The 21,764-nt window shown below is 45.9% G+C and overlaps 3 protein-coding genes across 5 annotated transcripts; 2 read left to right on the forward strand and 1 right to left on the reverse strand.

The window, feature by feature from the left end:
• Positions 1–6,269, forward strand: acads (acyl-CoA dehydrogenase short chain). 2 transcript variants are annotated; one of them, XM_029515482.1, is made up of 10 exons: positions 1–246; positions 2,841–3,001; positions 3,107–3,256; positions 3,349–3,460; positions 3,535–3,686; positions 3,801–3,971; positions 4,143–4,280; positions 4,385–4,480; positions 4,573–4,629; positions 4,711–6,269. In XM_029515482.1, the coding sequence occupies exons 1-10, from the start codon at positions 219–221 to the stop codon at positions 4,861–4,863; spliced, it is 1,218 nt and encodes a 405-aa protein (XP_029371342.1). In that variant the 5' UTR covers positions 1–218; the 3' UTR covers positions 4,864–6,269. The 2 variants fall into 2 exon arrangements, with proteins under 2 accessions (XP_029371342.1, XP_029371343.1); XM_029515483.1 differs by having other exon boundaries at positions 204–250; positions 2,860–3,001.
• A 1,472-nt stretch (positions 6,270–7,741) lies between these two features.
• On the reverse strand, positions 7,742–8,632 carry cldn5b (claudin 5b). Its single transcript, XM_029515484.1, has one exon. The coding sequence runs from the start codon at positions 8,550–8,552 to the stop codon at positions 7,905–7,907; it is 648 nt and encodes a 215-aa protein (XP_029371344.1). The 5' UTR covers positions 8,553–8,632; the 3' UTR covers positions 7,742–7,904.
• Positions 8,633–10,159: 1,527 nt separating this feature from the next.
• Positions 10,160–21,201, forward strand: septin5b (septin 5b). 2 transcript variants are annotated; one of them, XM_029516604.1, is made up of 14 exons: positions 10,160–10,243; positions 14,480–14,542; positions 14,692–15,099; positions 15,210–15,220; positions 16,474–16,564; positions 18,184–18,270; positions 18,353–18,476; positions 18,681–18,815; positions 18,898–19,015; positions 19,450–19,551; positions 20,089–20,185; positions 20,257–20,392; positions 20,474–20,576; positions 20,678–21,201. In XM_029516604.1, exons 3-14 carry the CDS (start codon positions 15,060–15,062, stop codon positions 20,738–20,740), a joined length of 1,107 nt encoding a protein of 368 aa, XP_029372464.1. In that variant the 5' UTR covers positions 10,160–10,243; positions 14,480–14,542; positions 14,692–15,059; the 3' UTR covers positions 20,741–21,201. The 2 variants fall into 2 exon arrangements, with proteins under 2 accessions (XP_029372464.1, XP_029372465.1); XM_029516605.1 differs by lacking the exon at positions 15,210–15,220.
• The last annotated feature ends 563 nt before the right edge of the window (positions 21,202–21,764 follow it).

Consider the following 21,764-nt stretch of genomic DNA (forward strand, 5'->3'; position numbering starts at 1 on the left):
TATTTTGGTCGTTGCCCACTTTGGACTGAGGGGGTTTTTCCAGCCCCATCTGCCCCCCGTCGTCCAACAAAATGCTAATACTAATTTAATTCGACATTTTAAGATTGTGGGTGAAACGGTATAAATTCCCAGGGCCTGTAAAGGCAGCAGCGTGCCGCACCACAGCACGGGGAAAACGGCCGGCTGAGGAGAGGACGTCAGGCCGGGAGGAAGGAGCCATGGCCGCGCTGTTCAAAGCCAGAAAAGGTCGGTACATGTGGAGGAGAACCGGCCGGACGGTTAAAGATAACAGAACAGAGCAGAATCACTGGTTCGCTGTTAGCACTAATGCTAGTTTGTGTTAGCTTCGTACCTGCATTGACAACTCCAGTTAGCTTAGCTTAGATAGATGGGTAGCTGTTACATCACCAAGACTTCATAAATGTTTTATTTTACTAACAAACAAAGCAGTTGATGATCAGGAAGTGAAATGTTTAAATGTTATTTACTCAACAAACGCGAAGAAAGCTGAAGATGTTAGCACACTTCTGACCGTTAGCTTCTCGGCTACATCAACTTAGCCGGCTAGTTGTGAACTTTGAACAGTAAGAAGCTAATTTTCCGGTGAACAGCTGCTGAGGTGAGCTCACCTGCTGTGTTCATTAGGTTCATTACTGAGGTCATTTAATGTGCCAGGGATGAAGGTGACTGAGGAAGAGGAGGAGGATGACCCTTCACCCAAATAACATGGAGCTAGCTAATGGACCGGTGCTGCCTTCACTGACCGGAGGAAAGTCGGTGCAAGAAGCAGCGTGGCTACTTAAAAATGTGTTTTCTGTTGGACTATTCTGTGAATTTACCAAAAATAACAACTGTCAACTTGTGATAGTTACAGGAGGACATGTTTTATTTTTAGATTCTTATCTGGTAATTAAAAAAGAAAAATCCTGCTTCATTTTGCACCCACGATTTATGATTTGAACGAGATTTTATTGGAAAATATTTATAATGAAGCTCTGGACTCTGCTGTTTGTTTGCTGTTATGAAACAAAACACTTCCAACGCGACACAATATGAATTCCTATTTGATCTGACCCTAACCCCGAAGTCTCTCTCTTTAATTACCAGCATAAAATAAGTTTGGATAGTGGATAAGAGAGAAGCACAGATATCACTTAACAGAAGGAAAAAGTCCCCCGGCCAGTGAGGACAGTGAAAAGACGCTGGAGGACAATGATCCAACACAGACCTCAAAATCTAAACTAAGAATAGAAAGACTCTTGTCTCTGCTACCAAAAGTATTTGCAGACTGATGAATCTGCCAGAAACCGTAGAGTCTGAACTGTTCTGTACGAATCACAGATACAGTTTGAAAGCTGATTTTTAAATTCTTTTCGCTTAAAAACAAATGTTAATTAGTGTGACCTGGATTATTTAAGTGCTTATTGATCTCTTCTCCTTTCTTTGGGCCGACCTGTGGTTCTCATCGAACCAGGTCTGGGTCAAAGACCAGAACGCTTTGACTGCATCTGTGACAACAACCAGTTTGTGGTTAGTTTTGTGTGGTGATATTAATAAACTGCAACAGTAAAGTGTTGTCACTCCTCCTGACCCTATCATAACAAATCAAATTCAGCTGTGAACTTTGTGACCCACCCCCCCCCTAACGCCATGTGTCACTCCTGGCTTGCCGTAGGCAGCTCTGCGGCAGCAGCTGGGTCTCTGTGTTTGGTCTCATCACCAGACCCGTGGATCACAGGAGATCTGTCCCCTAACGTCAGACGTTCTGTCTGCTGCAGGACACACTTTATCTCCCTTCAGAGAAAATTCTGATGAGTCAGATGAAATTATTGATGAATTATTTCAGGAACTAATGTTTCCAGTTTCTTAAATCTGAGAATTAGCTAAAAATGTTCTTGGTCTGTATGTGTTTAGAAAAGATTTGCCTGCATTACATCTAAAGGGCACAACTTAACTGGTATGACGTCTATGAGAAAATGTCCCTCCCAGCTCAGTAAACATTTTCCTGATGAGTTTATGGTCTTGGTCTTCATGGGTTCTGGTTATAAGGAGGGAAATATATTTGGGGACAAAATGAGACATTTAAACTCATCAGTTGTTAATGAGAAGGAATAGTTTTCTTGATGTTTATATGACCAAAAAATTAAATGAAGAAAATAATCGTCAGATTGATCAATGCTGAGCACAGTTCTTACTGACGGCCTTATAAATACATAAATAAAGCGTGGAAGGACTGTGTGGTCTCTCCTTGGTTTGAGTCAACCTGTTTGTGGGTGTTTTAATGAGAAATGTCACATCTCCATGATAAAACAAAGCCCAGTGATTGTGAAGTGAGCGGTTTGTTCGTCCACTAAATTTCAGGGAGGGTTTAATTCACGTTCTCAGCTCAGTGCAGAAAAGAACCTGTCATCTTTGTCACTCATCATTTCGCCCACAACGAATTGAAGTTCGTCCTCAGAAAACAGAACCTGAATCTCCGACTCCTGGTTTTCCCTCCAAAACAAAAGATTCATTCTCAGGCTTTTAGGACTAAAACCTCTGCTCATTGTGTTTTCACTGAAAAGATGCCGAGGCGAGACACGTTACCATCAAAGTGTTCTTTTGCTTCTTGTGCCTGTTCAGTTAGTGTGTTTGGATTCAGGTGCGTCATTTCTTTTGTTCCATGGGTTGACTTTTATTTTTATCCTCTGTAGACTGAGACCTTTGATACTTTCACTGTATTACTATAAATGAGTACAAAAACACCTCAGGTTTTTTATGACTTCTTCATGATTGGGAAAGAACCAGAAGATTTCCGGATCAGAGATGCAGACTGACTCTTGTGTGTTTCTGTCTCTCAGCTCTCAGCTTGTGTCTCAGCGGCTGTCGGACTCTGTCTCAGCTGGCTGAGTTACCCGAGACTCATCAGATACTGAGACAGACCTGCAGGGACTTTGCTGACAGAGAACTGATCCCCATCGCTGCCAAACTTGACAAAGAGCACTTATACCCCACCAAACAGGTACATAACACCCACAACAGTGATCATGTTGTGTTGAAACTAGAGAGTGAGGCCATGAACTCGGATACTTGTTGGTGTTTAATGCCTGTTCTTGCTCTGGTCCAGATCCAGGAGTTGGGGTCGATGGGTGTGATGGCCATGGAGGTCCCAGAGGAGCTGGGCGGCGCCGGGATGGACTACCTGGCCTACAGTCTGGCTATTGAGGAGATCAGCCGAGGCTGCGCCAGCACTGGAGCAGTGGTGTCTGTTAACAACGTGGGTTCTGTCAGAGGAAGTCCCGGTTTAAATGTGCTCTGGGATTCTGTTGGTTCAGTTCTGGTGTGTTCACCCTCTCCTTCTGCTCCCAGTCTCTCTACATCGGCCCCATCCTGAAGTTTGGGACGGAGGAACAGAAGAAATGCTGGATCACGCCGTTCACCAGCGGAGAGCAGGTGGGCTGCTTCGCCCTCAGCGAGCCAGGTGAGCGTGACTTCCTTTACCTGGCAGCCGTGGCATCATCTCGTCGTGTTTAAACGACTGAATGTGAATTGCAGGTAACGGCAGCGACGCCGGTGCGGCCTCCACCGTCGCCCGCCAGGAAGGAGATGAGTGGGTGCTGAACGGAACCAAAGCCTGGATAACCAACAGCTGGGATGCCTCTGCCACCATCGTCTTCGCCACCACGGACAAACAACTCAAACACAAGGCACGGCGTGTTGGAGTGTTCAGGCTGAAGACGTTGAACACAGACTGTTGGTTGGTTTTCTTTTTTATTAATTTTTTTTGTCTCCTCACGCTGCACCTTGTGTCCCGTGTCCAGGGCATCAGTGCGTTCCTCATCCCGATGCCACACCCGGGGCTCTCTCTGGGCAAGAAGGAGGACAAGCTGGGCATCAGAGCTTCCTCCACCGCCAACATCATCCTGGAGGACTGCAGGATTCCACTGGACAACATCCTGGGTCCATGTGGAGCCGGGTTCAAGATCGCCATGGTACTTTAAAGCTTTTAACAGAAGGGACTGAGCGGTTCATACGACCAGTTCTTCTTGAACTGTTCTCCTTCCTGTCTCTCTGTCGTGTCTTGTCAGATAATGAAGACATAAAAAGTCAGAAAAATGTATTTTAAGAAATAAATAAGCTGCCTCTGCCTCTCTGTGTCCAAGCAAACCCTGGACAGTGGACGTATCGGGATCGCGGCTCAGGCTCTCGGTATCGCTCAGGCTTCTCTGGAATGCGCCGCCAACTACGCACACAAACGCACGGCGTTCGGAGCCCCAATCGGGAAGCTGCAGGCCATACAGGTATCATAAGTGCACAAAGGCCAATCAGAACTTTTTTTTTTTTTTTTCTCAGAATAAATGATGCCGTTGAGGTTTCAGGATTTGCATGACTTTCCAACATCTAGTTCAAGCTGGCAGACATGGCGATGGCAGTAGAGAGTGCTCGTCTGCTGACCTGGAAGGCTGCACTTCTCCGAGATTCAAAGAAACCGTTCACCAAGGTACTACGAGGCCGTCGGCTCTGACCGGACCAGCTTTACCTTCTCACAGTAGAACCTGCAGCCACTGATGCTCCGCTCTTCTCTCCCCACAGGAAGCAGCCATGGCCAAACTGGCAGCATCTGAAGCTGCGACCTTCTGCTCTCACCAGGTAAGAAAGGGCAGGAATGTGAAGAACGAACCCTCCTGATGACTTTCTTACTGATGACTGCTTGTTTGCTCTTAAAATCAGGCGATCCAGGTTCTAGGGGGGATGGGCTACGTGGCCGACATGCCGGCTGAGAGACACTACCGCGACGCTCGCATCACCGAGATCTACGAGGGCACCAGTGAGATCCAGAGACTTGTTATCGCCGGCCAGCTACTGAAGGAGTACCAGCTGTAGATACATTCAGGTCGGTGCCTTCGCAGCAGTGCGGACTTCCCAGATCTGGACTCAGAAGAGTCCTCGTCACTTCATCTGTAAAGACAGAGGTCAGTGTGATTGGGCTCCAGTGGAGCCGAGGCCTTAATATATCAGGGTGGTTTTCCATGACCATCTCCTCCATCGTCTCACGTTCACACGAATTCAGGAATAAATCAACAACACTGTCAGACTCCCCCCCGCTGCCTTAACAGGATGCCTGTTTAAGCTGTTTTCTTTCCTCCCCGTAATATCGAGTCCTACAGACAATTTTGGTTTCAAATGGCACCTCCTACAGCGATCTGAAGGTGAACTAAATCACAGACGGACAGGTCAAAGGTCGAGTACCGAAGGTATGAAAAGCAACACAAGGACTTTTTTTTTTTTTTTTTTTTTTTTTTGGTAATACAGACTTAAAGAATCTGGGTGGTCTTGAATCAGACCCCGACCGTCATGACAACTGAGGGCTGACAGTTTTCACAGCTGAATGTAAAAGACCAAACTCTTCTTTGTCCTGTTCAGATCTGCCAACCAACACAATCCCCAGCCAGGTCCTCTTACTGCGGTTCTCTGATGCAATATCTAAGGAATTATGTTGTTGGTTGGACGGACGCGAGTTCCCATCCAGTCACACGTCTGCACTTAATGAGCAGTAAAAATACGTTAATGGTGACAATTTACCAAATGCATACACAAAAATATTTTAATTTAGCTTTTAGTCCAGAGTTGATGATTTCTGATCATCAGCTGGACCAGAAATCTTTCTCATTCTTCAGTGATGACTAAAACAAAAGATTCAGAAAAAGGCCGTCAAAGATGTGAATAAAATCCACCGCTAACGGAGGCAACATGAACATTAGACACCATCTGGACACAAACAAAATGGACCTCTGAGGACATCTACCGACCACAACAGAAGCTGCACGAGCAGGGAAAGACACCGACACTAATAATGATAATTAAGTAACAACATGATTCAAAACTCAACATTAGTGTTTTTGTTTTTTGTTTTTTTATATATATATATACATACATAAAATCAGAATCTGACAATTAGACACATTTTTAACTTCAGTGTGCACAACAGATCAACATTTGTCTGTTAGATGAAACAATCTCAAAGCGCAGGATGTAAATCTGGTGAGGTTCGAACACCAGAGGGCACCGCTGGCCTTCATCGTCCTTCTTTGTTTCACTCAGTTTTTCTAACGTGGATTTCAGCACAGGAAATGAAGCTCATACTTGAATAATAAGGTGTGTGGTGTGTTTTGTTTTTAAAGATTACAGCTCAAACCTAAAGCTGACTGTCAGACATCAGGCCTCTGTGCCGCAGTGTTCTGTACATATTGTAATTTACTGTGTGCAAATGACAATAAAGACAATTTCAATAGATGCTACTGAACAATGAAGGATTTTATTTCAACGTTAAACCCAAACTAACTCAGTCTGAAAGAAACTGTGATGAATGAACCCACTAAACCTCATTTCATGTTTTCACTCATCTGTCATTTTTGGTTTACTTTTCACTAAAACCAAACATGACTCACCATTTCTACAAAACGGTCATTTGCTCTTTTTTTTTTTTCATAATGAATGTAAACACACCCCTGTCAATAACACTGTAGCCCCGCCCCCTAACCCCTCCCCTACTTTCTGGTCTGTTTCCCTCTAAATGGAGCATCATTTAAAAATGATCATGTTTTACTTGAGACTTCAGGTTTATAATCTGGTCAGTGAGTCCCAAACTGGTTTCTGGTCTTCCTCCCCGTCCCTCAGAGGGGACACGTGAAGGATTCTGTCTCAGGTGGACTGATCCACATTTACGGAGCGGTGCAGTCCTGGTCCAGTTCTGGCCCTCCTCTTGTTTTCTTCCTGATCAGTGAATCATCACCTCGTCAGTGTTTGTGTGTGTTCTTCTGTGCAGCTCCTGATTGTGTTTGTGCGTTTTGTGCACGCTCCTCTTGTTGTTGATCCACGTGATGGCACTGATTGCTCCGCTGGTCCAGATCTGGGCCAAGCTTCCTGACTCTGAGCTGCAGGCCTGCTGATTGTGCTGATCTTGGTGATAGTCTGGGTTCATTGTTCAGACCGACTCCTTCTGGACTCCAACAGGGGGAGAGAGCCAGCAGCCTGATTACACTGATGAGTCTGGCTCTTGTTTGTTTCCTTCACTTCACATACAAACAAGTACACATGTATGATTCACACAACAACAGCTGGTGAACTTCAACCTTGTTACACAAGTGAGACTCCAAAACTGCCTCCACAAATGAACCAATTAAAAAAAAAAAAAAAAAGCTTTAACAAAGTTTAACACTTTGGGAAAAGCAAGTATTACTTAAATAGTAGGAAAAAAGTTAGATTTGGACAACTGAAAGAACTTTTCTGCTAGTTTAAACCAATTTAAAGTTTATTTAATGAACATTAATTAGGCTTAAAATGTGTAATAGCCTAAGAAAGTTTGTAGCAGTTGAGGCATTTAAAGTTTAAGAATTAAAAAAGTTTGCAACAGTTTTAAAACAAATTAGCGATAAACACAGAAGTCTATAAGACATTTAAAAAGGTTTCACTCTGTAAAACCAATAAAAATGAACTTTATTGTTCTTTTGGGTGAATTTTGTCCCAACATGAATGGACACAGTCAACAACAGTGACCCTGCATCCATCGTCACTTTGACTGAAAGATAAATATTAAAATGAACCTCACAGAGCTGATTATTAGTTAGTTTGGTTTCTGAAGGTTTTACTGGTCCAAACCTAGCTGTCATCTCTAACAGCCCCAGGCCTGCTTCATTGAACATGGTCACAGGGATCATAATCACGTTTTGATGAACACACCGGGATAATAAGGAAGACGACCGACAGCTCAATGTTTTTATTTATTAAAACGTTTCTATAAAAGACAGAAGATAAAAACTGTACATGCATTCAAACAGAACCTCCCTCCTCAGATTTCTGCTGCTCGACATCACTTCGCTGTACCGAGTCACCGAACCTCAACCCAAAGTCCCGGATCCGGACCTTCACACATAGTACTTCTTGTCCGTGGCCGAGCTGGCTGTGATGGTCTTGGTGGGGGCGTACTTGATGGGGGCCACCCCCCGGACCACGGAGGAGAAGGAGCAGCACAGCAGGCTGCCCCCCACCAGCAGCAGCGCGGCGGCGGCCCAGCCGATGTAGATGGCGGCGCCGATCTCCCTCTTCTTGGAGGGGGGGATCTGCGGGTTGTGGAAGTCCACGATGATGTTGTTGGCCATCCAGCAGAGCGGGACGAGCACGAACAGCCCGCTGATGATGTAGATCACCCCCCCGGCGTTCACCACCCGAGCCTTCACCGCCTCGTCCTTGATGCAGTTGGTGCACTGCGCCCCCGCCACCGTCACCGTCAGGCCGACCGCCCCCAGCACGGCGGCCACGATGGTCAGAGCCCGGGCGGTCTGCAGGTCTTGGGGCAGGGCCAGGACCGAGTCGTGGACTTTGCACTGCATCTGCCCGGTACTCTGCACCACGCAGGACATCCACAGTCCGTCCCAGATGGTCTGAGCCACCACGATGTTGGAGTCGATGAAGGCGGTCACCTTCCAGGTGGGCAGCCCGCAGGCCACCATGACCAGCAGGGAGCCGGTGACGCACAGGGACATCCCCAGGAACTCCAGGCAGGCGGCGAGCATGGCTGCTGATGTGAGGAGGAGAAGGTCTGGGCTCTGGCTCTCTGCGCGACTTGGCTCCTGCTCACTGACTGCGCTGCGCCCGCAGCCGTTTTCATTTAAGGGACTTCAGGGCCCGGACCCCCGTCCGACCGAAACCTCGAACTTTGGACCAATCAGCGGCGGAGGGCATCTCCGGCTCAGCCAATCACAGGACCGCCTGCATCTGTCACGTAGCTGAAGTGTGAAGGCTTCCCTGTGATGGAGGAATAGGAAGAGGAGGAAGAAGAAGAAGAAGAGGAGAAGGAGAGGAGGGAGAAGTGGAGGTGGAAGAAGAAGGAGGAGAAGGAGGAGGAGAGGGAAAAGAAGAAGAAGAGGAGGAAGAGGAGGGATAAAAGAAGAGGTGGAAGAAGGAGGAGGAGGAGGAGAGGGACAAGAAGAGGAAGAAGAAGAAGAAGAAGAAGAAGAGGGAGAAGTGGAGGAGGGAGGAGGGATAAAAAGAAGAGGTGGAAGAGGAAGAAGAAGAAGAAGGGGAGAAGTGGAGGTGGAAGAAGGAGGAGGAGAGGGACAAGAAGAGGAAGAAGAAGAAGTGGTGGTGGTGGTGGAGGAATAAAAAGGAGATGGAAGAAGAAGAGGTGGAGGAATGTCCTCATCTGGACATGATGCATTATTACTGTTTTATAATCACATCGAAGACACAAGAACGGAAGAAAAAGATTAACACTTTTAATCAAACAACTGAAAGTTACACAAATATAAATAAATGAATATGTTAAAATAAAAATTCACGTCGAGGAGGAAATATAGAATATTACTACCTTTTTAAAAAACTACAAGAAAGTGAGCTTAATTTTTTTTTTTTTTTTTTTAGGAAAAATACATTTTTAGAATTTGAGTACATTCTTTAAAGTAATGACATTTCCCATAGACTTCAATCTTTTTTACAGCCAGGGGAGTCGCCCCCTGATGGTCATTAGATGGACTGCAGGCTTAAGACCCGGAGTCCAGGTCCAGGTTTAGAGGCAGACTCTGAGCTGGTGGAGACCAAACACGGAGCTAAAAGACGCTGAACATTAACTCGACAACAACCGGATCAAAAACAATCCTGATTTTTGTTTTAATAGTTTCACATCACTTTTTTATTTTGACCCACTTTTTTTTGTTTTTGTTTTGTTTTCAACAAACGGACGGAGGAGGAGGCGTCCATGTTGACGCACTCCATTGTGCTCCAACCACACCGATGAAAAGTGACCTCAACTCTCTGTGTTTTTGTGTGTTGTGCCTCCAACACACCAAAACTATACACACCAGGAGCAAAGCATGCTGGGAATTGGAAGGGCTCCTGAAAACTGAAGCAGCAGAGTTTTTATTGGACTTGGCTTCTTTTCAAATTTTAAATTTAGATCACGCCCCAAACTAGTTTGCTCTTCATCATCTTCCTCGTCTTAAAAAGTCTGATTAGTTTGAAAATAGCATCCTGTACAGAGGTGTGTGTGTGTGTGTGTGTGTTTACTGCAGGCACGGTCATGCATGTCGATAAAACTGGACCACACCTCCTCTAATTACTTTGCTAATGTGGAGACTCACAATCTTAACGGTTTGAGTCATGATGTGTCTGAACCAGTTCCCAGGACCGACCCGCGTCTGAATCCAGGTCCAATCTGAGGTCCAGTCCAGAGGCACTGGTCCGAACTTTGGAAAGACTGAATTAAGCAGTTAAGTGTTGTGTTGTTTACATCAGGAGTAAGCGCACAATGATTTTATTTGTTGGCATGTTTTTTTACTGTTTTAAATGCAATTTCATGTTGTGGCATGGCTCTTATTTTGAAGCCCTCGGTGATGGGAGTCACTGGGGGGGGGGGTAAACTGGTGGCTGACTCTCAGATGCCAAAGCAGATCAACACAAACAGGGCGGAGGCCGAGCTGATAAAACCAGACGAGCAAACATGAGACTGACTAAATATTTCAGTTTGAACATCAGTCTGAAAATAAAGTGCAGAGTGAGACCTCCGTCTTCATGATGGTGTTTTCAGGTGGAGGATGGACGAGGCAGGTGGACGTCAACATGATAAACAACATTCCTGCAGCAAAACACAATCAGAGTCTGGAAACCTCATTAACACACACACACACAGACACACACGGGCATGTGCAGGAGAGTTAGTCATGATGTCACGTAGTAGGTGAGTGGGTCATGAAAACAGTTTCCTTTTGGCTCAATAACACGAGTAATGATCTTAATGAAGGACCAGACTGTGATCGCTGCCAACACAAAAAACGTGTGTGTGATTGTGTGTATTGTGTGTGTCCTCGGAGAACCAGATGCTTCCTCCTCTGTCTCTGTGTTTACAGTTCAGACGTGTCTGTGTGTGACTGTTAGTGTGTTCGTGTCAGCTCAGCACACATCCAGGTTCTTTTTTTTTTCAAACCAAAACTTTTATTTTATGAGTTTCATTTTCCTTTTTTGGGGATTATGGGATGATTTTCTTCTGTAGACTGAAAATGGAGGCCCTCTGTGCCCGTTGGAAAACCGTTATTGTCCCTTCAGATGCACTGAGCAGAGTTTGAGCTGGTTGTGTTTTGCTGGTGTTGGTCTGTGTGGACCGATGGCTGCCAGGTGACGTGTTGACAGCGGGAGGGGGTCAGCGGTGTTAGGATGTCCTGTTTCTTATCACTTCCCTTCCCCTCCATTGTTCTCCGAGCCATCAGGAATATTCTCCTCCTCCTTTTCCACATCAGCCCGTTTTATTATCCACCGTGAAATGTCACCTGCTGTGGCTCTCGGAGCGATGCGAGGCCTTGGCTTAATGTTGGTCAAGGATCCAAAGGGTGTGTTTCTTGCGTAACCTTTGTGATCTGTTCTGTCAGCAGGGAAATCTGGATTACGCACACACTTGATTTGTGTCTTTTACCGCGGCTCGTGTTATGGCTGTTGATGGGACCTGTACACATCCTGCCTTGAAGTGAATGTGTGATGTCACACTGTGACTCTTTGAAAAGGTCCCATGTGAGTCATAATTGTGTATGAGAGATCAGCGTCCACGATCCTGGTGTCAGCAGGATCACTTTGATTTTGGCCTTTCAGTCTGAAAGCTGCAGTGAGAGAGAAAAAGGAAAGTTGGAGGTCGCTTTAGTTCCTCGTCATAATGAAGCACAAACTGACTCTGAGAGACAACAAGGTTCTTCACTGCTCGTCCACGCAGGCTCACCGTTCATCTCGCTCGCTGCTCTGACTGAACAGAATCATTGAATCTCAGTTTCCATCTTCTGCGGTGAGGCTGTTCAGAGCGTCTTCCTTCTGTCATAGTTTTGTCCGGCCTGATGGAGACGGAGCATCAGCACAGTTAGAATAACGAGCTGTTGACTCAGATGGAGGAAATCCCGGCACTAGAAAGCCCCTATCAGAGATAACTGCCCTGTTTTTATGGGCCTTTCATGTGACTAATTCCACCTGCTGCAACAAACGGCGGATGTGACGCAGCCGTCCAGCTCTCAGCTGTGAATGCCATCTCGGCTCAGTCATCCTGTGAGGATTCAGCTCCTCACTTTCATTATGAGGCTGCACAGCTTCTCCTCCTCAGAGCACCAATCTGTCGTTCATCAGGAAACGTTTTAATGGGATCTGATCACGACTCCAGATGTTGTAGTGATAAGACACTTTAGTTTCTCATCAATAAATCCAATAATCTTTTCTATTTTAATGCTAAAAACTGTCAACGATGAATTTAGAATTAGTTGGGAAGTCAGATACCTGGAGGAGAAATCAGCTCCAGAGACAGTAAAGCTTTTTGTTTTCTGGTGTTTGGAGTCCTCGGGACTGACTCCCTGCTGGACCTGGACCTGGACCTGGACCTGGACTCTGGAGGTCCAGTCCTGCAGGTCGATGATGGATCCAGACCTGGAGGTTAATTGTTTCACTTATGTTGGCCTGAGCTGTGTCCTAGTTTGGGGACGGGGGTGGGACATGCAAGAGACAGAGGGGTGTAGGAGATCCACCCCGTTTCAGCGTACTGTCTCTTTAATTGCCGTGCGCGGCGTGGAGTTGTTTTGATTTCCGGAGCCATTTTCCCGCCCTATCTCTGCCATCGGCTCATTTCCTGTGTAACAGCACCATTTCCTGCCTCTGTTGAGCACAATCAGAGAGATAACACAACGGCCACACAACCCCCCGTTCTGCCTGTTTCTCCTTGAGTCTTTCCTCTCTGAGTTCTGCTCTCTGGCCTTTTTCCTCCAATCTGACGCTGCGGTCATCAAACTTTGATCTGACAGAAGAAAACCTCCCTGCTCATGTTTCCTCGTCGTCTTCTTTGACCTCCATGTTTCCTTCGGGCGGGAAAACACAGACTGATGCACGTTCCCAGATGGGAACTTTATTTCTTTGTGTTGATATTTTTCTTGGTATTCCTGCTTCTCTTACACAGAACAAATAAAAACACTTTCCCCACCCGCCCCCCCATCCTTCCATCCATCCCTCCCTCGGCTGCTGCCATTGTTCCTCAGCTGGTGAAAAAGAGAACAATAAGCACTTCCTCCTGCGAGGTGGCGTGCTCGATGGAGGCCGAGGAATCGATGCAGAGCACATGTGATGGGCCATTGTAGGCGCTGAGCGGCGGCCTTCCTGCGCTCGCCTGTTTCCCAGCTGAAGTTATTGTGTGACTGCGAGCTGCTCCTCCGCCTGAAGGCAGGAAACGGCAGACCGCCGTTCACATGGCACACGTTTCTCACAGCCGAACCCGACTAACCCCGCACATCAGCACCACATGAAACATCCCGGGTCACGGTTCCTTCAGTGATTCTGGTCCCATCTCCACCTTCTGCAGAGACCAGATGGGACCTGATCACGTCCCTCTGTTCTCCAAAGGTACCGCTCAGTGTCTCCTGGACCAGAACGCTCCTTCGAGACATTCCGGTCTTTGCTCCTTCTGGTCTTTAGTGGTGAGGCTGGAACCGGCTCATGAGGTCCATCTGTCTTCGTCTCTTCCTGGTCTGGTTTTAGGGATCTTTGTTGATGCTGTTAAATGTCCTGGTGTCTCTCATGATGATGCTTTGCTGACTGTTTTTGGCGCCTGCTGTCGGGATGCTGGGATTAAATTTCTAATCTCTGAGCTCGTTTAAATCCCAGATTATTCTGTTTTCAGTCATTTCTGCATCTGATGGAACGTGAATGAACCGTGAAGGAATAAAGAGCAGTTACAGTATTGTTGTGTTTGAGTACGGCGGTCACACCGACCCCCAGAGATCACAGCGGGCTTGTTGGTGGTGGGAGTCTGACCCCTGACCTCACCACAGGAAGTCAGTGGCCCCCACCTCCCACTCCCATCATTGTTTCCCTGCTGTCTCCTCCCCCCTCAGGTAGATGCCTTCGACTCTCAGGAGTCTTCTTTTTCTCAAAGAGAAAAATGTTATTTCATATTTCATGTCAAGATCCTGAAATATTACTGTTTCTTCTTGATGAGTTGGCCGTCAGCACAAAAATGTAAAAAAAAGTTTTGTTGTGTTACATAAAACACGTTTGGTTTTTTTTACTGGATAAAATGTTCATTTTAAATTCAAACTCCTTTAATTGACCCTCAGCAGGAAGAAATACATTTAATCACATGCTCATCTCTTCAGAAAAATGAGTCAGCATGTAGATTTTTATTTTTGTTATTTGAAATATATAAAGAGACAAAAAACAACTGGCCTTTTATTTTATGAGCCAAATTTATTTTAGCCAAAGTGAAATTGAAATGCTTTTCTTAAAAATGGAGAACTTTGCTCCCTAATATGTTATAATATAACATACATGTGTATATATAATATAATAATAGTTTCATAGTAAATTCCTTATTTATGTCCAGTCGCTCGTTTGTCAGAAATCATTCAGAATGTTTTCTAGTTATTGTTCCTGTCTGTCCACATGTTTGGGGCTGATATGTCGCTCACTTCTATTCTGGTGCCATCTCCCACAGAGCCGGACCAAAGGTCATTGTTCTGTAAAACACAGAGTTCCTCACCAGAAGTGAGAGGACGAGGTGTGTGATGTCAAAATAAACAAATGCAGCTTTTATCTTTTCTAACTCCACAAAACAAACAAACCTGAAATTCATTTAAGTAAATCAGACTGATGCAGATTCTGGATGTGAGTCTGAACCTTAAACCTGGTCTGGGTCTGATCCGGCAGAACCAGCTGGGAGCAGGAGCTGAAGCTGGACCACATGGACTGAAGGTGAGAGTGTGTGTTTGTCTCTGCAGCTTTCAATCTCATTAGTTTGTGTTATCAGTGTTGTTGAGTTGTGTCTCAGGTCTGGGGCTTCCTGGAGTTTTGCCGCCACCTGCTGGCTCTTCGTAGAACTGCAGCAGTTTTTTTTGTATTAATGAATGAAGCACAAAATCAAAGATCTAAAAATAAAAAAAGGGGACAAGCGGACAGGTGAGGCTGCTGCTGTGACGTAACAACACATCAGGGCTGCTGTTGGGCCGTGCAGGCTCCGTTAGAGGCTCCGCCCCCTCCTTCCGGTCTGGACCCGTCCTCCTCAGACGGAGTCCATCATGACGGACTGCAGGTACCGGAGCCGCGCGCCCCGCTCAGGTAAGAGCACCGCGCGACACCTCCACTTCTGATTGGCCGATCGATCCGCTATCGATTGATTCTGTCTTTGTTCTTTTGTTCCGCTGCGGCTTTTCTGCTGGAATCTGCAGAAGATGGAGAGGTGAGAGGCAGCAGACAGTGTGTGTGTGTGTGTGTGTGTGTGTGTGTGTGTGTGTGTCTGTCTGTCTGTCTGTCTGTCTGTGTGGCAGAGAGACTCTTACAAAATAAAAGCCCCCTGCTGTGTCACATCTGCATGGATCAAACTGCTGTTTTAGTTGCTGGTGCAGCTGAAGAGCTCCTTCATCACACACACACACACACACACACACACACAGGCTCGTTACATTCAGTTTAGTCATCCTAAAGGTAAAAGTAAAGCTCTGAAGCTTTCATCACTTCTGGATCAATAGTTTACAGATTATCTTCTGCAGTGAGTTTAATAAATGAAGTGAAATATTCAGTGATGAAGGTTTCACCCGTTTAGAGGCCAACGATGCAAATCAGTAGATCATATTTACTGTTTATTCCGTCAGTAGATTTGACCAAACGTCCCCGACGTCTTTATTTTCAGACTGATCGAAGCCGTTTCATAACGTTTTTAGCTTCTTCCTGCCGAGGCTGAGTCAGCAGACCTGATCTCTGTGTTTCTGTGATGGACTGTGTGGGCCTGACATCCAACACATCCGCACAAAAAATGTCAATATGGAAGAGAGAGAGAGAGAGAACACCCCCTCAGCTCCTCCGTTACTCAGTCTGATGCACTTTGCGTTAGCTTCTTTGTGTCTTCATGTGGAAATCACACACCATCTGGCTGCTGCTTCGTCCTTTGAACAGCCCATTAAACTCACAATTACAGTTATTCTAAGTCAGACTCCTGATGACAAACAGCCGCTGCTGTTTTCCTGCCTGACAGCCATTTTTTAAATGTTTTAGTTTGAAAGTGACAGACACACAACTGTTCCAGAGAAATGGAAAAAAAAAAGATGATAAAGCACACAACAACATTCAGAAAGACTCACAACCGAAACAGACAAACAAAATGATTGGAAAGGGACCACAGACACACAAAACAACCCAAAGACGCTAATACACGTTAGAAATGCAAAAAACTCAGAGAGAGACAAAAGATACAAACTCGCCACAAAGGGACACAGAATGTTCACGAAAGAGGCTTAAAACAACAAATAGACAAACAAAACCACAAAGAAACATAAATTCACATTAAAGCTGTGAAACATTCAGATCATTTCTGTCCTTTGTTGTTTGTCAGACTTCCTGTTTGTGTGCGCCTGTCACACCCCACCCCGGTCACAGCACGTTAACCCCGACTCTCCTCCAGAGCGCTGACTTTTCTTCTTCTGTGGTCTTTTCCAGGAAAAAGAGTACGTGGGCTTTGCCACGCTGCCGAACCAGGTGCACAGGAAGTCGGTGAAGAAAGGATTCGACTTCACCCTCATGGTGGCAGGTGAGACGTGATGTCACCCCCCGACCTGTGCGTTGGTCCAGTGTGGACGAACAGCCAGACGAGAGGATGAACTGTTGGTTGAAACATCAGAAAACAGGTTTTGTCCTTAAAAACCTGAGACTCTGCTGCTGATCTGCTCTGAGTTTGGATCTGAGATGATGTCTGAACTTCAGCACACAGCAAACACTGAACAGAAAGGACACACAAACACCCACATTCAGCATCACACCTCGCTTTGCACAAATCTCCAGCGTCCTGTGAAAATGTGTCCGGAACATTTTATTACACAACAACATGAAGTCACACTTTAAATCCATCCAGATCCAGAGTGACTGAAGCAAAACAAGCTCTGCGTCTACCAGGAGTCCAAACGGGAGTCCAAACGGGAGTCCAAACGGGAGTCCAAACGGGAGTCCAAACGGGAGTCCAAACGGGAGTCCGGAGTCCAAACGGGAGTCCAAACAGGAGTCCAGAGTCCAAACGGGAGTCCAAACGGGAGTCCAAACGGGAGTCCGGAGTCCAAACGGGAGTCCAAAACGGGAGTCTGGAGTCCAAACAGGAGTCCAAACAGGAGTCCAAAGTCCAAACGGGAGTCCAAACGGGAGTCCAAACGGGAGTCCAAACGGGAGTCCAAACGGGAGTCCAGACGGGAATCCAAACGGGAGTCCAAACGGGAGTCCAGACGGGAGTCCAGACGGGAATCCAAACAGGAGTCCAAACGGGAGTCCAAACGGGAGTCCAGAGTCCAAACGGGAGTCCAGACGGGAGTCCAGACGGGAGTCCAAACGGGAGTCCAAACGGGAGTCCAAACGGGAGTCCAAACGGGAGTCCAGACGGGAGTCCAAACTGGAGTCCAAACGGGAGTCTGGAGTCCAAACGGGAGTCCAAACGGGAGTCCAAACGGGAGTCCAAACGGGAGTCCAGAGTCCAAACGGGAGTCCAGACGGGAATCCAAACAGGAGTCCAAACAGGAGTCCAAACGGGAGTCCGGAGTCCAAACGGGAGTCCAAACTGGAGTCCAAACGGGAGTCCGGAGTCCAGACGGGAGTCCAAACTGGAGTCCAAACGAGAGTCTGGAGTCCAAACAGGAGTCCAAACAGGAGTCCAAACGGGAGGCCACCAGCCGTCCCGGGGTTTGGAGTTCAGTCCCACATCGACTGTCCCAGTTGTGTCATCTCCTGTTTGTGTGAATCAGTGAGGCAGAAAACATCAATGTGACATTTTAGTCAAATCAGTTTCTGATGGAGCGTTTGAGTGTTTCTGCTCGGACCAAACCGTCCTGGATCCGGCTCGGTCCTTCAGGAAGTTTATGTTTGTGATGCTGATATTTTATTTTCATCCACACGTGAAGCTGCTCGTCTCAGTTCGATTACTTTTATCATAATCAGCTTTAGAGTTTGAACAATTTACTGCTTTCAATAAGCTGTCAGGACTTCTGTAACTGTGTGATGTCACACAGATCCTTTATGTAAAATCAATCAGTTGTAAAACTTCATGTCATTAATTGATTTAATGTATGTTTTCTATGCTTTTCTGTTTAGTTAATTTTTTTTTTTTTTTAGTTCTGACATTTTTGAAATTGTGTTGATGATGTGTAATTTGAATTGTGTGTGTTTCAGGTGAGTCCGGCTTGGGGAAGTCCACCTTAGTGAACAGCCTGTTCCTCACCGATCTGCATAAAGACAGAAAGCTGCTCAACGCTGAGGGTGAGTCATCAGCCAATCAGACGGCTCCACCTGAAAACACCTGCAGGGCAGACTGACTGTGTGGAACATCTGTGTGTTTCAGAGCGGATCAATCAGACGGTGGAGATCACGAAGCACACCGTGGACATCGAGGAGAAGGGGGTGAAGCTGAAGCTCACCATCGTGGACACGCCGGGTTTTGGAGACGCTGTCAACAACTCGGAGTGGTGAGTGTGTCAGTGACATCACCCGTCAGATGACTCAGCACCACTAAACCTTCTCCAGTACAAGAAGCAATAATTCATCAGTGAGACTGCTGTTGTGATACAGAACCGTTCAGCCAACTGAATTTATTTGTGTCAGCACGAAATAAAACTACAATTGTGGTTTTATTTATATTAAACACATCTTTGTGCGTTTGTGTGTCACAGCTGGCAGCCGGTCACCGACTTCATTGACCAGCAGTTTGAACATTACTTCAGAGACGAGAGCGGACTGAACAGGAAGAACATCCAGGACAACAGAGTCCACTGCTGCCTGTATTTCATTCCTCCGTTTGGACACGGGTAACGCACACACACGCTGTCGCATCTGCACGTGGCGTTTCCTGTTGGTGTGAATTAAAACTGTGAAGGCCTCGTCCTGCAGGCTTCGTCCGGTGGACATCGAGTTCATGAAGGCCCTGCAGGACAAAGTTAACGTGGTTCCTCTGATCGCGAAGGCCGACTGCCTGACCCCTGGTGAGATAAAGAAGCTGAAGGAGCGGGTAAGAACACAGCCGATCGCTCTGGGCTCAGTAAGACCTGACTGGATTCATGCTCCTGTGGATGAAACTCACAGTTTTTCTTTGGATGTCTGCAGAAAAAGAAGAATTTTTAAATTTGTCAACAGAAAGGTTTACTATTAGAGGAGGAGATGTTGGACATCAGACTGAGTCCAGGTTCAGGTTTATAGACCAGAAAGATGCTAAAACGGGTTGAAAACATGCTGCGTTATTAAGTTGGAATGACGCTGTTGATCTCTGTTTGTTAAAACAGCTGAGTTTATGAAAATGAGACTTCAGCCTCATTTGATCTGGATCCATTTACAGAGAATGACTCAGATGTTTCTCCACCAAGATTATATCTGGAGTTTTAGAGCCTTTATGCAGGCCGGACATTTCCTAATGGGTGTATCTGTGTCTGTGTGTTGTTCTTCCAGCTGAGGGACGAGATAGATAAATGTGGGATAAAGATCTATCAGTTCCCCGACTGTGACTCCGATGAAGACGAGGAGTTCAAGCAACAAGACAAAGATCTGAAGGTGAGTCCACATTATTGGATGCAGCTATTTTTTATTTTAGGGAGTAAAACTTCAGGTACAACAATAAAATGTTATATCCTTTAATTTGGAGACACTGAGGTCCTACTACACATGTATGTGAATGTCTACAATAAAAATAATAATAATAATAATAAAAAGTAGTTTCATAAAGCAAAATATCTACTCCGTCCAAAAATCTGTGTACATGTTTGAAATATGTTCCAGACAAATGTTACTTAAATACATTTCTGTAACAGTCTGAGATCACTTAAATCCTTAAAAGGGTAGACTGACTTATCTTAAATTAATGAGAAATGAATAATTAATTCGTTCAGCAGCAGCCAAGAACTCGCTGTGGGAAGATTTGAGGCTGAGACATCATTTGGGTTCTCGTTGTTCCACTTCACGGCTGAAGGCGTTTTTAATTGAACCTCTGTGGAGTTCGTTAACTGCACAGCTCCGTCCGTCACACAGAGACGATGAACTACCAGACGACGTTAAGATAGCACTCCTCCTACTAACACACTGCCCCCCCAGGAGAGCTCTCCGTTTGCGGTGATCGGCAGCAACACGGTGGTGGAGGCCCGAGGTCAGAGGGTGAGGGGTCGTCTCTACCCCTGGGGCATCGTGGAGGGTAAGAAGCCTGCTGTTCTTTTCTTTTTGCCGAGGCCTGGTGATGCCATGACTCTCTCCTCCGTTGCGCAGTGGAGAACCCGTCGCACTGCGACTTCGTGAAGCTGAGGACCATGTTGATACGGACACACATGAACGACCTGAAGGACACGACGAGCGACTGTCACTACGAGAACTACAGAGCTCAGTGCATCCAGAACATGACCAGGTGAGTCTGCAGGCAGACGACCTCATCACACCCCTCTGGGAGAACAGGTATTTCACCGGGTGTGGTGCTGTTGTTGTGCAGTAAGATGAACGCAGATCAGCGGGTGGAGAGTCCCGTCCCCATCCTGCCTCTGTCCACCCCCGGCGTGGAGACGGAGAAGCTGATCAAGCTGAAGGACGAAGAGGTGAGAAATGACTCCATGAAGCTCAGATGGGTTTATGTAACCGCTCTGATGACCCAGATGTGATGTTGTGTCACCCGCCCCTCCCCCCGGTCCCTCTGCAGCTGAGGAGGATGCAGCAGATGCTCCAGAAGATGCAGCAGCAGATGCACGAGCAGGACCTGTGACCTCTGACCTCTTAGAGTTTAAAATTCCACAAAGAAACAGTGGATGAAACAAGAGCATGCTGGGAAATGACAAATGTTGTTGGCATCACGGCACCTTTAAGACACGTAGTTATTTTATGCAGTCCTCAGCCAAGTCAGTCGTTGGGCAATAGATTCTAACTGGAGTAAATTAGACTTCATTAGATCGGTTGATTTTGTATTTTAATAATAAATGCACGAACAGCGTCGGCCCGCCATTTTATTATAAAAAATCTGACATGTACACGTTTATCACCAAACTTCACGTTTGTTTCTGCAACCTCATCACAGAAGCCATGAACCTGTATAACACAAAGCCCAGAGCTTCTTTATGATCCGACGTTCAGACTGTCCGGACCTCGAAAAGTTTTCACTCCTCCTGGTTTTAAACCTTCTGCACCGAGTCACTGAAACAAAATCAGTGTATGAAAATCCTACAGACGTTCAACAGCTTCCGGTTTTAGAGCATGTTTGTGTATAATAATAATAATAATACAGGATGGGAACGGTCTTACGTCACTGTCCCACAGATACTTTTTCTTTCAACCATCTCAATCGTTTTTAAAAGGTAATGTGCAGATACTAATTCAGTATTTAACGCTATTTCTCCAGCAATTAAATCAAACTCAAGTCAAGTAAAATCCACAATTGTGATCAAAGAAGTCAATAATGTTATTAATATGAACTGACTTTCCTTTAAATTGCACTTTTCCCTGTTTGAGTACATCAAACCGATCACAAGTGGAAGAGCTTTTTTTTTTTTTTTTTTTGGCTAACACATAAACATTATTGACTTAAGTTTTCTAACCTTCGTGTTTTTCCTGAATATCCTGTGCTGTATATTTATCGCTCTGAATTAATGTATTTGCACTTTAATACACCTGCTTTCATACATTTTTTTCAAAAAGGTTTTTGTTTCAGACTGAATGCGACAGACGGTTAATGCAGAGAGCTTCAAACTTCACCTGCAGGCTTTTTATAGTGAACCTTATTTTAGAAACTAAAA

Source organism: Echeneis naucrates, chromosome 12, assembly GCF_900963305.1.
Source record: "Echeneis naucrates chromosome 12, fEcheNa1.1, whole genome shotgun sequence".
Classification (NCBI taxonomy): Eukaryota; Metazoa; Chordata; class Actinopteri; order Carangiformes; family Echeneidae; genus Echeneis; species Echeneis naucrates.

Bases quoted from the DNA above. Each gene is read 5' to 3' on its own strand.
- acads (XM_029515482.1), top strand. From the start codon at position 219: ATGGCCGCGCTGTTCAAAGCCAGAAAAG. The intron at 3,687-3,800 runs GCACGGCGTGTT...TCCCGTGTCCAG, and splicing joins ACAAACAACTCAAACACAAG to GGCATCAGTGCGTTCCTCAT. The intron at 4,481-4,572 runs GTACTACGAGGC...CTCTCCCCACAG, and splicing joins CAAAGAAACCGTTCACCAAG to GAAGCAGCCATGGCCAAACT.
- cldn5b (XM_029515484.1), bottom strand. From the start codon at position 8,552: ATGCTCGCCGCCTGCCTGGAGTTCCTGGGGATGTCCCTGTGCGTCACC.
- septin5b (XM_029516604.1), top strand. From the start codon at position 15,060: ATGACGGACTGCAGGTACCGGAGCCGCGCGCCCCGCTCAG. The intron at 16,565-18,183 runs GTGAGACGTGAT...TGTGTGTTTCAG, and splicing joins CTTCACCCTCATGGTGGCAG to GTGAGTCCGGCTTGGGGAAG. The intron at 20,577-20,677 runs GTGAGAAATGAC...GTCCCTCTGCAG, and splicing joins TCAAGCTGAAGGACGAAGAG to CTGAGGAGGATGCAGCAGAT.